Source organism: Hippopotamus amphibius, chromosome 6 (assembly GCF_030028045.1).
Source record: "Hippopotamus amphibius kiboko isolate mHipAmp2 chromosome 6, mHipAmp2.hap2, whole genome shotgun sequence".
Lineage (NCBI taxonomy): Eukaryota > Metazoa > Chordata > Mammalia > Artiodactyla > Hippopotamidae > Hippopotamus > Hippopotamus amphibius.
Genome location: NC_080191.1, coordinates 15,934,839 through 15,948,708, shown reverse-complemented (window position 1 = coordinate 15,948,708; position 13,870 = coordinate 15,934,839). Strand labels below are relative to the sequence as shown.

The 13,870-nt window shown below is 37.1% G+C and overlaps 1 protein-coding gene across 2 annotated transcripts in view; it reads right to left on the bottom strand.

Annotated features, from left to right (window-relative positions):
* ASCC3 (activating signal cointegrator 1 complex subunit 3) overlaps nt 1-13,870 on the bottom strand; it is a 330,464-nt gene that overhangs the window by 91,150 nt on the left and 225,444 nt on the right. For both annotated transcript variants that reach the window (XM_057737877.1, XM_057737879.1), the window contains 5 exons: nt 13,451-13,536; nt 11,840-12,006; nt 11,584-11,729; nt 11,338-11,458; nt 9,015-9,157 (listed from right to left, as the gene is read on the bottom strand). In XM_057737877.1, the coding sequence (XP_057593860.1) occupies nt 9,015-9,157; nt 11,338-11,458; nt 11,584-11,729; nt 11,840-12,006; nt 13,451-13,536 (663 nt within the window). The remainder of the gene's footprint in view (nt 1-9,014; nt 9,158-11,337; nt 11,459-11,583; nt 11,730-11,839; nt 12,007-13,450; nt 13,537-13,870) is intronic.

Below are 13,870 nucleotides of genomic sequence, written 5' to 3'. Positions count from 1 at the left end.
TTCAACAATCTCAAAGTCCATTTTCAAAGTCTGGTACTAACCTCTCACCTGGAGGAAGAGGTCAATATATATGTATGTTGAATGAAAAAGCAAATGAATCAAAGAAAGCTATAGTAAAATGTCAGTAGTAGAAACTCCACCAGATCTGAACTTGTGATGATTTCGCGTAAAGCTAGACTAGAGTTAACCTTTTTAAGTCTATGAAGGCTTTACTCGTAATGAGGTTGGATGAGTTATGCTTAGCTTAATATGAAAAATTTTTCAAGCATCAAAAAATTCCTTCCGTATTAAGCATGTAGAAATAACACTAATTCTACTTTTCAGGAACATGGTCCTCCTGTGCACATATGCTATAGTTTCTCATGAATTCACTTCGAAGCACTGTGTAAAATTATAATTAGCACATTTCCTTAATAATGTTCACTGTCACCTACGAGTCTTCTCGCCAATCAATTTAAATTAACAAGGTTTAACAATACTACGTTCCAAGCAATTCTTATCTTCCATACTCTTCTGATTTTCATGTTACCCACATCTGGATTCCTTTCATATCGTGCTTCAGTCAGAAAGCTATTCCCTTTCCTGCTTCAGGTTCTTTCCCCTCATCTACCTTCCAGTGGTACTGTAACCTTAGAACACAACTCAAACATTTTGGTCCAGGATCTTTAGGGCAAAAAGCCTTGTAGAATTGTTTAATTCATTCCTACTTGTAAGGCCAAAAAATAAAAAAGCTAGTTTTCTTTGATGTGCTTTTCTTTTAGCGACCTGGACTTTATTATCAGTGTGGAGGAAGAAAGCGTCAGCCCTGCTACTAACTGGATAGATACATAGAGGAGTTGAGGAGGAGAATGTAAGAAAGACTGAAGAATAAAGTCTAATCTTCAGCTAGGGTTCTGCTTTCCCATCCTAGGTATGCATCTCATCCAAGGTGTGAGTGATGAAATAAGCACAGTATTCTGAGCTTTCAGTCAGTAAACCCGCTCAGAAGAAAGGGTGTTCCCTCTGCTCTTTTATTTTTCAGAGCAGGCTGGAAACTCTCCAGATCACAGCACCATTCATCCTTGCACGTTGGACCAGACTGCAGAATATCTGGCGAAAGCCAATGAACTATACTTGTTAGGCACTAAATTATAACTAATTAAATTACATAGAAAAATGTCTAGGAGTTATACATACTTTTTGCTTCCATTTCCTTCCCCTCCCACCCATTTATTCCTCAACTTATTCCAAACTGGCTTATGTTCACAACATGTCACTGACTCTACTTGCCAAGTTCGTCGAGGACGTCCAAGTGCTAAATCCTAGGGTTGTTTCTCTGCTCTCATCTCACTCATCTCCCATTAGCATCCGATGTAGTCAAGCACGCCTTCCTTCACGAACCCTTCCTGTCTACAGTGTTCTAGGGTGCTGTCTTTCCTCACTGGCACCACTTTCTCAGGGTTCCTGGCAAGCTCCTCATTTTCTACCTAAGCTCACAATGAGACAGTCCCCCAGGCCTCTGATCTCTACACCATCTGAGGGTCTCAGGTGCTCACCTGGGTTTGAAGAGTGCTTCTATGCAGATGCTCCCCAAGTTCATATGTTCATCTCACATCCTCTGCGCGTTTTACAGACTTCCTACATTTAACTGCCTTGAAATCTCCACTTGAAAGTCTTGGAGATACAAATACATGTGTCAAAATACACCTTTCCCCCCCTTTCTTTTCTTTCTTTTTTTTTTAAGCTCAACTCTGTCTTCTCTGTCTTCCTCTCTCCATCCTAAATCTGTCTCCTCCTTCCTCTCCATCCTACAGTCCCAGCTCTCCCCATTTCAATATATGACATTATTATTTACTCAGATGTTTAGAGTTAATAACCGGGGCACCATTCTTGATTCTTTTCATTTTTTCAATCTCCATTTCTCATCTATTAGAAGTCCTCTTGAGTCTAGCCCCAAATATATCTTTTCATTCCCATTGTTACCACCCTGAGGTGGCCTGAGGGCACCACCACTGTTAATTCCATGCTTACTTCCACTTCAATCCATTTTCCACTAAGCAGCAAACGTGATCTTAAAAGTAAACTGGGGTATGTAATTTGTTTAGCTTAAAACCCTTTAATGCCCTGGAACACCCCTCCCTTGGATATCTGCTGAGTTTGCTTCTTTGCTTCCTTCAGTTCTCTGTTCAAAGGCACTTTCATCAGGGAGGCCTCCTCAACTTGTACTAATGTACAACATTCCAGAGCCACCCTTGGCACTCCCTATTGCTTTCACCCTGCTTATGTTTTTTCCCCACATGAGCTTATCAAGCCTGATATACTGGCTTATTAGCTATCATTCCCACTAGAATGTTAATTCCACAGGGCAGGAACTTCACATGACACACAGAAGGAGCTCAATAAATGTAGGTTTAATAAATGAACAAATGACTGTCTTCCCATAGTACTTACAATAAAAATCCATACTCCTTAACCATAGTACTTACAATAAAAATCCATACTCAGGGGCCTTGCATGAGTTGGATCCTGCCTGTCTCTTAAATGTAACTTGTGCCACACTCCTCCTAAGCAGTGCTGCTCCAGCTGAACTGATCTTCTCTCAGTTCGTTTAACATGCTGTTGCCTTCACCTGAAATGCTGTTATCTTCTCTCTTGGTGTCGCCAGCTTCTTCTTAAGCTTTGGTGCTCAGCTTAAATGCCACGTCCTCAGAAGTCTTCTCTGACCATTCTATTTAAAGAAGCCTCCCTTATTCTATTTCTTATTGGTTTCTTCCATAGCAATTTTCATAATTTGATATCGATTTATTTATTTAATCATGTGTATACTTTTAAATTTCTATTTTCTTCACTTAGGCTCCTTGAGATTTGGGATCAGTAAGGCTAACACACAGTGCTTGGTAAGTTGCAGATGTTCAATAAATACATGTTAAATAAATGAATGCTTTACAAATTGTTAAGAGCTACCTACTGATTTAAGTTTGAGGATATTTTTGAGTGGGGAGAGAAAGAACTCCTGACTATGTAATACCAGATAAACTCGCAACTGAAGCTGCTGGACGTGAACTGGATGTTACCTGGGTGCGCCCAGTCACACTCATTAGCAGCAATAAAAGGATCCAATGGAAGATTATCATGAACCCTCCACGTGTGTGCCTACTCCTGCCATACTATCCCTACTTCAGCCTAGGTACCTAGGCCCCAGGGGGTATTTCTTATGTCAAACTGACTGAGGGGAAAAAAATCCCAAATTCCAAATGGCTTCGAACAAGATGGTGGCATCATAAGAAATACACTGATGTGGTATTACAGTCCTTTCACAGATGACTCTAAGGAAAGGAGTAAAAGTTGAGTGTCATGCACTTCCCTGTCACTTTGCTGCAAAGTTGAGACGATGTGAATTGATGATGCATTCTTTGCTCTGTAGTTACTGGAATAGTCAAATGGCCAGGCGCTTGGCAAGCGTGCTCTTGGAGGACAAGTGGCAAGAAAGGTAGAAGTTTTTTGTGGATGAACTTTCAGAATGGTCCTAGAATAAACAGCTACCTATATCCCATGAAGATGTTTACCAAACAGTTAACAGTAGTGTGGAAAATGCTGTTAACAGACAAGTGGGCATCTGAAGGTACCCAGCAGCCCCCCTCCCAGGCCCCATGTCTTTGTACGATGGGTTTGTATACTAAGTGACTCCATCGTGGAAGAGATGAAACTACTTGGGCTAAACACGGACTTCCATTTCCTCAGGCCACCCACTACTGCCACTGCTCTGTGCCTACTATGCCACCAATGCAAACAACCCTGAGCCCATGGTAAGAAGCTTCCCCATGGAAACAGACCACTATCTGGATGGTAAGGAAATTATGCTGGATTCCTTCTATCATAGAGGGGACATCTACTTAAGATGATGTCTAGAATGGACACTATAGATTTTGATTCTCCTATCATGCCCATCACGTCCTGCCAGTGGTTTCAATGGTAGGATTACGGAATGCCTTATACATCATCATGATATCCTATACAATAATGTTTCTGACTGAAGAACTCACATCACAGACAAAGATTAAGACAATGGATGCCCAGGACCCACTGTTTTTATTATGTCTCTCATTATCCAGAAAGAGCTGGCTTTATATATTAAGGACTCAGAGTGGCACCTGAGAGATATTACTTTGGCAAGGTTGGCATGCTATTCTGTAGGACGAGGTGTATGCTCTGAACTAAGTAATCATTAAATGATACTACTTCTCTCACTGCCAGAACATACAGTTCCAGGAACCAAGTACTCAATGTGCGCCTATGTCTTTTGTAAACATAGTTAATAAACTACTTGGAAATTTTTCGTTTTCTTTCTCTATACCTCTAGCTCTTCTAGTTTATAACCTTTAATATCCAAAGGATGTAACAATTTACTTGGAAGTTGAAACAGCCACAGGGCCATGTGAGGCCCTTATGCTACAGGGTGAGGAAGCGAAATGTGGTCCTGGTGTAGTTTAGGGAACTGACCCTGACGAAAACACTGCGCTGTTGCTACATAATAAGGGGAGGGAAAATTCTGAACGGACCTCAGAGACATCATCTCACATTTGGAAAATAAATCAAAGTTTTAAAAGATCCTACAGGTTAAGCATATATGAACATTCAACTTCCAATGTCTCACGAATGTGGGTTTTGGTAACACCACTGGATAAAGAATCTTAATGAGCTTAGGGGCTGGCTGAAGAAGAAGTGTACAGGTGATGGACAGCAGAGAAAATAAATCACAAATATCTTTTTAGCTCCCCAATCAGTTGCAGAAACAAATACTGTGGCCTCTACCCTTACTATCTCATATATGCACTAACATATTTTAACTAACAATATTTTACATATTTTAACTAATTTCTCTGTCCTCTCCCTGTCCGCTATTGTTGAATATAGTGTGTGTTGATTGTGGGTAACTTTATCATCTAGTTCATTGGCTACAGAATATTGAGAGAGGACTGCCAAAGAACCAGAGGGTGACTGGATGCAATTAAGAGATCTAGGATTAATGGAGTTAAATATGAAATTTACAGTTGCACCCTTTGGGGAGGGATGAGTGGATTTTGGTTATATGAGGGAGAATTGCATTGTTAGAAGAAATTGGTTTTTTTTTTTTTTTTTTTAAGTGTAGCTTTGGAGAGCCGGTGTATCAATGAGTTTGGGCAGATAAAAGACTGCAGTGAACCTTTACTCTTTATACCTACACTGTTTATAGACAGCCAGGATCTGAAAATCGCGCAACAGCGGCCAAAGAGAGGAAGATATTCCCTATTCTTGTCGCGTGTTAGAGGCTGAAGTTCAGGCATTCAGATGTTGTTGTCTTGAAATTGAAGCTTGAGAGAGTGAGGCAAAAACCCAACAGCAGTTTGAGGCTGATGGTGGACGTGGCGGCTGCGCAGCCGAGAACCCAAGAGCTGTGCCAGCACGTGCCCATGAGCTTTGGCAATCGCTGCAGGAAGTCTTCAAGATGGCAAATGTGAAAGCGCATTGCTTTTGGGGTTTTTCTCATTCTGCAGTATGATTTCACTTCAGTGATCCACTTGACGGGGTCCTGCTTCCTAATACTTTACTTTAGGTAAAGTAAAGAGATTTTACTGGGTTAAAAACTTAGATGGGTAACTCCTTTTGTCTTTGCTGAGAAACAAAATGCAACACTTATATTCTTCCTTGGTCACAGTCTCTCTCTCCATCCTCTTCGGATGTGCCCTAGCTTTCTTTCCTCCATCCTCTTAACCACTGCCCCCCCGCCCCCCAATATCTAGGGCCACTTTCTGACTTCACACCATTCAATTTCAGAATGACTTTGATGCTACCTTCTTCCACAGGCACCCTGCTCCACAGCTGCCAGATAACTGCTTAGGCTGCCTCCTTCGAATGCTCAAGTTGTCAACACTAGAGTCCTAACCAGAGTACTCACGACCTACCTACCACAGAACACCGATCCGACACTGTTCAAGGAGCAGCAAGAGGAGCAGTCACTAAATGTCTAGCCTAGGATATTATGGAAAATAACTCTTGCAAAACTTAAAGTGTTAAAAAGTCCTCCTAATTTAATTATTTAGGGGATTCAACAATGAACGGAAACACCTGCTTTATAGTAGGTTTTGGTATAATCAGATTGAATTTGCATAGTAATTGGTTGTAAATCCTCAGAAATTTTGATTTTAAAGGTGATTGCTTTTAGAGGCAGGAATAAAACCAAAGCCTGGGTTGTCTTATTCTTGAGATGGGCTTGGTGAAACAAAATGTCCAGAAATGACATAATTTCTAACTGTCCTATTTTAGCAATGAAAATCTATGAAACATCAGAAACCATGCAAGCAAATTCTATGGTTTCTAATGAGCCTTGGTGATACGTTTTTGGGTTAAATAAAAAAATACAAAACAGAGAAGTAGTTCCATACAGTGGCTGAGCTGTCCAGAGTTCCTTAGGTCTCATGCCTTAAAATAAAAAAATAAAGAATAGTAGAGCTGCACTATAGTTGGGGAGAGCACATGAGGTTCACATTTGCGGTTCATGTGGGTCACATATGTGCTAAAGGCACAGCTCTTATATATATCCTTGAGCAAACATCCCAAAACGTGTTCAATAAGTAGGTACCTTGTACCTTAACTTCAAACAAAAGTCTCCATTAGGAACACTGTTAGGGATAAGACACAAGAGGGAAAAAAAAGCAAAACCAAAACCAAAAAACAAAACTAAGCCTAGATAGATGCTGCACATAAAACTAAACTGTCAATATTCCACACATCTTATTTCAGCATTTGCCTTCTAAGTCAACATACTGTTTAGACACAACAGGGTGATGATTTGGGCATAAATAAAATTAAATAACACAGGACAAGGAACTTTTGACAAAATTATTTTGATTTTAAATTACCTTGAATTACACACCTTGTATACACCTACAAGTCACATTGAGGAAGCAATGATGAAATGTGAAAGAAAAAATGATAGCTTTCATTCTACTTCAGTCATGGGATACCTTTTGTATGAAGGTAATTTTGGGGTCTGCTACTTACTAGTGAGTAGTAAAGTCATCTGTGGTCCTATGCAAGAATATTTTGAAATATTAACTATTATTAGTTAACTAATAATAGTTAACGTATTACTGTAATATACACGGTGCCATCCAGCAGGGCTGCTAACCCGAAATGAGTTGTGAGACGTGGAAGGGGAGAAATGTGAGACTGTTGAGACTGGCACTTGCGGGCTAGGAGCACCACATGTACTGTTCTTCAGATGAGAAAGGGGAGATGTGCGGGGAGGAGGACAATGAAACAGTTTTATTACTGATTTAATCTATTTTTTCATTATAACTCCAACCTGGAACATATTTTAAAAAACCGGAAAAGTATTAGAAAGGAAAAATCACTATCTAGAAATTTATGGCGAGGGAAGAGGAATACCTACATTTAGAAGTACTGGAAGGAGTCACAAAGAACCATAGGAACAGACTGTATCATATAAAATACAAAAACTGCTATTCAAAAAAACTATGATGAAAGACATTCAGTGAACTACCAAAATTTACTAATAAAGTAAATGAAAGATTACTATGATATATAATCTCTACATATATGGGAAAAAGTGACATCATACAGGCATACCTCATTTTGTTGTGCTTTGTAGATACTGTGATTTTTTACAAACTGAAGGCTTGTGGTAACTCTACGCTGAGCAAGTCTATTGACACTATTTTTCCAACAACATTTGCCACATTTTGGTAATTCTCTCAGTATTTCAAACTTTCTCATCATTTTTATATTTGTTACAATGATCTGTGATCAGTGTTCTTTGATATTACTACTACGACTACTGAAGGCTCAGATGATGGTTAGTAGTTTTTTGCAATACAGTCTTTTTAGACATACTGTTATCGCACACTTAACTGACTATAGTATAGTGTAAACATGACTTTTATTATGCACTAGGAAACCAAAAATTTCGTGTGATTTCCTTTTTGCAATGTTTGCTTTATTGCAGTGGTCTGGAACCCAGTCCACAGTATCGCCGGGGTATGTATGTACAGAGTTTTAGGGGGGAGTGTGTGTGTGTGCGTGCAGTATTTTAATTTGGTAAGGCTTCCACATGAATCCATAAGAAAAATGCTGTACGGCAACAGATAAAAGCCCAAAGGAATGAAGGGACAAAAAGAAAAAAATTAAACACATATAAAAAAATGTTCAACCACAAAAAAATTAAGGCACACATTCAAACTCTAAGACAATAAAAAGCATTTTACCTGTAACATAACAACAAATTACAAAAAATGAGGACTGCAGTGCAAGCTCTCTCGTACACTGCTCACAGTGCACACATCAGTGACAGCCACGATCATGACAGCCCTTTTGGAAAGTAATCATCAGTGCACACAAAAAGCTACAGAAGTGTCCACATTATCTGACCCATTAATGTTAAATTTAGAACTTTATACTGAGGAAATAATTCTAAGAAAGAAAAAACCTATAGTAATAAAGATGCCTAATTATTTAATTATAGGTGAAAAACACAACGGAATAGCCACGTAATAGAATATAATTATGTAGACACAAAAAAACTTAATGATGGTTATTACTTAAAGGATAACAGGTTTTTAATTTTTACGTACTTATCAGTGATTTCTAAATTTTCTGAAATGGTCATGTTACATAGTTTATAAAAAGTTAATTTTGCAAAATTGATTATAAAGTCCATGAGGGCAGCGAACACTCAAATATTAGAAAAATCTTAGCTGAATATTAAAATATGCATAGATAATGATGTTAAAGGGAAAAATATGGGAATAAATATGATGTAAAAAAATAAATATTTAGTGGGAAAATACTGGAAGAAAATCCATCAAAATTTTAAGGTATTATGCTTTTTCTCTCTCTTTTCCCCAAATTTCTGTAATGTTATACTAAACTCTTAATATAGATTAAAACTAAACATAATTATATATGTAATTTCCATTATACTACAATACAAACTAATTTTACATGTATAAGAAGTAGAAATAAGATATGTTGCTCACCTCTCTTTCATCCATATTCAACCACTGCTTTGGATCTTCTTCAGTAGCCAAAAAGGCTATCAGTTCCAAAGCAGTGAGACGGGTTTGACGTCTTGATGAGACAAATATCAAAACAGGTTTGGCTGGAGAATGGCTTCTAATTGCTGTTGAAAAGTTGTGGAAAATAAAATGGTAAGCCACTTACATGAGAATCTGAATTCACTAGGATATCAAATGGATATATGAAAACTAATGGTGCAAATGATTTAATCGAATTCTTAATCTGGTCATGAAGTTTAGCATTACTGGAGGTACTAGCATATTGCAGAAATGATAGGAAAGGAAAGGTAGCTGAAACTACCTAAGGGAGTATATTGCCCAGGAGAGGGAAGACTGAACTATCTCGACTCCTGATCCTGTTCTGAACTGCCAAGGAAGGAGACTTAAAAGTTGAGACTCTCCATTAATAGTTGCATATGGATACTAAATCTTAGGTTGGGTTTTCTGTTTCCGAGTTGTGTTTCTGCTTGCCTAAGCAATGATACTGCAGAGCAAATTGATGCTTGGATCTGGAGAGACAGTCAAGTCCTGGGGGGTGAAGAAAAGCAACAAAAAATTCCTTTTATTTTTGTCCTGTTGCCAGTAGATAGAAAAATTTAAGAGTTTGTGTCAACAAATTAGTTAGAAGTAAGTCAGAAGAATGTTTTCCCTCTGATTTTCTAAAAACATGCGTGAGGTTTCAAGAGGGAAGATAAGAGAATGTAGAAGAGAGCTGAAGAGAATACCATGCTTCAATCTATGTCTAAGTAATGGCACACAGAGAGTCGACACACAGAAGATGGGTAGTTTGAAAACTGGGTAATAAGACTGAAAAAAAATTACTTAAAGAGCCACATACATCATTTGACCTAATTGGAATTGAGGTTTCTCTGCTATGCACAGGCTCCAAAACGCTGCTAAGATGGCACAAATAGAATTTATACTTATGTGTACACAGGTCTCATAAAGCGGAGTTATTAAAAATTTTTATATAAAAAAGTTCAACCTCCTTGTAATTTCTTATTTGAAATGTGAACTGCAGAATTTCTTTTTATGGGCTAAAAAACAAGGTTCATAAATGGAAATGTTGACATGACCTTGACTATATTTATACCCTAAGAGTGAGAAATAAAGCTATCACAAAATCGTAAATCTAAACCCAAAGATATATAGTGATCCACTACAGGTATAATAAATAGTTTACAAGGATAGCTACTGTACTTATGCCATATCTAGAGAAGTGTAGGTAGAGGTTATTTACTATTGATTTACATAACACAAAATGCTTCATTTCAATCACTGGTTTGCAATCAGCCATTCCTTAAATAAACATAAGCCATCTATAATACATACTATGAAAAATGAACACACTCACAGTTTATCAGAATTTATAGAATATAAATGGTAATGCTTTGATAAATCATATTAGAGATGCAACATTTAAAATACACATATTATTACAATATTGGTGTCATTTGTACACATAATCATGAATGAATTTGCCTCTTTTTCAAACCTCAACATTTAATGGATTTTTGCTGCTGCAAGAACAGGTGTGGCTGAACAGCTCACAGCAGATTTATTGTTCATTAGTGATTTTGTACAATGCTTCTGTGGAGGTGTAAATAATCTGAACTGCCAAGATTGGTCTCTAGTTCACAATCAATACTTTGCTTCTGTCATAAGGCTAATTACAGCAGCTAAAAAGTCACCTCACAACTGTCACCTCACAATCAACAGCAGTTCACATTAGAGAATTTATTTTGGAGGTTACTTTTAATTGATATAATAAATATTCCTTATGCAGCCTAAACATAAAACATGTTTCAATAAAATAGGAGTGTTATTCTTAAATCTTTTTTGCTTGCCTAATTTGTTAGAAAAGGAAAAACAAAAAAAAACCCCCAAAACATATAAACAGATGCATTGCCAAAAAAAGGTACTGAAAATTTTTTAAGATGATCTCTGATAAAAATTATTATATGAGTTTTTAAAACTTGTATCTTCTATTTATCATTTACTCAAGCTACTACCATAATACCTTAATAAATTAATTTTAAGAATAATTTGATTATTTTTAAAGGTTACATACATTTATTCTACTATAAGACATTACCACTTATGAAATCTAATTTTCAATAGTTAATTCAACATATATTTATATTCCTTAACAGTTAAACAGTTTTACATATTTGTACAAATTGGAGCAGTACCATCCTTTCAAAGAAACCCACGTCATTTAGAATGCATTTAAAGGCTACCATACAAAATGGTTGGTATTTCATTCCAAGAATCTGAAGCTTACCCTGAAATGTAGGCTTATTCATACTAGCCATACGAGGACAGTAATGTTGACCTGGGAAACCTTGAATGTGAACTTCTAGTGGAACTGGACGCACTGATGGTCGGAAGTTGAACAAGCCCATCTAGAGTAAAAATGAGCGAGAAACCATTTCCAGTTTTTATACTTTAGTTTATAATGTTACAGTGTCTTCTTAATATGGCCCTAAGCCATACTATTAAATGCCCGATTTATCAGTCTTCTACCTACCTGACGAATGTTGAGCCAGTCAGCAAGGTCTCTGGCATTAGCTAATGCAGTAGATAGTCCAACTATTCTAACAGGCTTTTCTGTGTGGGATGAGATGAAATTTGTTCGAGATACAATGACTTCTAGAACAGGGCCTCTTTCCTCCCCTAAGAAACAGGAATAATGCACATTAAGCATTTAACAAGTCCTGATGCTGGCTGATGCAGGTATGAAGAGTCGAAGTTTGTAAACTGGATTCAGATACAGTGGCACCCACCGAGCAGATGGATCTCATCTATGATGAGAATAGTGACTTGCTTTACATAGTTCCTGTTTTGCCAACTTCTGCTGACTCCATCCCACTTCTCTGGTGTGGTGACAATAAGGTCAGCCTTGGCAATGGATTTCATATCGGGAGTTACATCCCCTGTTAGTTCAATAACTCTGGAGAGGAATAAAAATGACCCCTTTAATTTTTCAGGTAACACATGAGCTTGGAAAAGCAAAAATATGTCTTTCAAAGTAAAATTTTATTATGCTTAAAACTACTTTATCTCCTTTTGATTTCTGAAATTTCTTGACTTGAGTCCAAAACAGATGGTTCTTAGTCATTCTAAGACGATTTCCTCCCATAACATGAAGAATCTATAAAAGCAAATCACTGAAACCTAACTTTTATGCAGATATGCAAGGGTGTCAAACTTTGCTTTGATTATGTTTACAAAGTCTCCGCCCTATGTGATTTTATAGAGTTGAACTCACACCTCCTCCATATGTTGGAATAAACACCTTTCTAATGAGGGAAAGTGTTAACTTATTAAGACAAAAGGAGGCATTCATTAAGAATACGATCATGTGTAAGCTTAATTTCTTTTCTTAGGTTGAAATTTTCTAGATATTACAGGCAAATTTAAACATATTAGGTCACAAACAAGATAAGCTGGGGCAAATACGTGCCACCTCATTCTGAGATCTCAGATTTCGAATGAGAAAGAGGGAAATCTGAAGGCTACCTCCAAATTTTAGGTAATTATGAAGTCATTTTTATATCTGTTTTGACATTCAAAAAACAGAAAAAAGCCAAGATTAGTTCCTCTGAGTATAGCGTCCCCAAAGCTTTTACTTATTTTTATTCTTTTTTTTATATTCTATTTATTATTTTGAATAGGTAGTAGATTCACATGGTTCAAAAAATATATAGGAAATAGTCTCTGTAACATGGATATTCTCCAGTCACCCGGTACTCATTCTAAAACAACCACATATTTCTATTCTTCACCATTTTTTAAAAACAAAAGAGGGGCAATTAACTTAAAAAGATTTTTTTAACAGTATCTCTGAAGACTGTTTCTTCAGAACATAAAGAGTTCATTTTTTTAATAGACTAATACAATATTTTGCATCATGTGAATGTGCTGTAATTTATGTAGTGATGCTCTCCTGGTCACTCAGATTACATGCAATCTTGCTATTAAAAACAATACTATAATAAATAACCTTGTCAACAGTAACATATTTTTTTAAAATCATGTTCTTCAATGATTTTCTACTTTTTTTGGTAAATTATTTACATGCAAAATGCCTTCTAAGTGGTTTCTGGAAGTTACTCTGAATAATATGAAAGAAAAATAAAGAGATATATCTTATTTTTCTTTTGTTTTTGAATCTCAAAATTTTGAGAAAATTATCTTGCCAAATAAAAGTACATTTTTCAATCTTAAAAACAAATGGGAATATTGATAACATCTTAACATTTTAACTTCAACACCTCTAAATAAAAAGACTATGAAAATCAATATAAAAGCATTCAACAGTTTTATGCAAGTCTTTTATTTGTTGATCCTTTTAGATTATTCAATGCATATCTTCTGAAAAAGTAAGAACTTACTTTTTGCCAAGTTTTTCTTCTATTCTAACTTTCCAATCATCCATTCTTTCACGTACTAGGGCTTTTAAGGGTGCAATATATACTGCCTAAAATGGGGGTGCAAAAAGATCTCATGAAAATAGTGACATCATTTTCAAATAAAGGTAAACTCAATAAAATTTATCAAAATATAACAGTGTAGGACTTCCTAGGTGGCACAGTGGTAAAGAATCCGCCTGCTAATGCAGGGGACACGGGTTCGAGCCCTGCCCTGGGAAGATTCCACATGCCGCGGAGCAACTAAGCCCATGTGCCACAGCTATGGAGCCTGTGCTCTAGAGCCCGTGAGCCACAACTACTGAGCCCAGGTGCTGCAACTATTGAAGCCCACGCACCTGGGGCCCGTGCTCCACAAGAGAGGCCACTACAATGAGGAGCCTG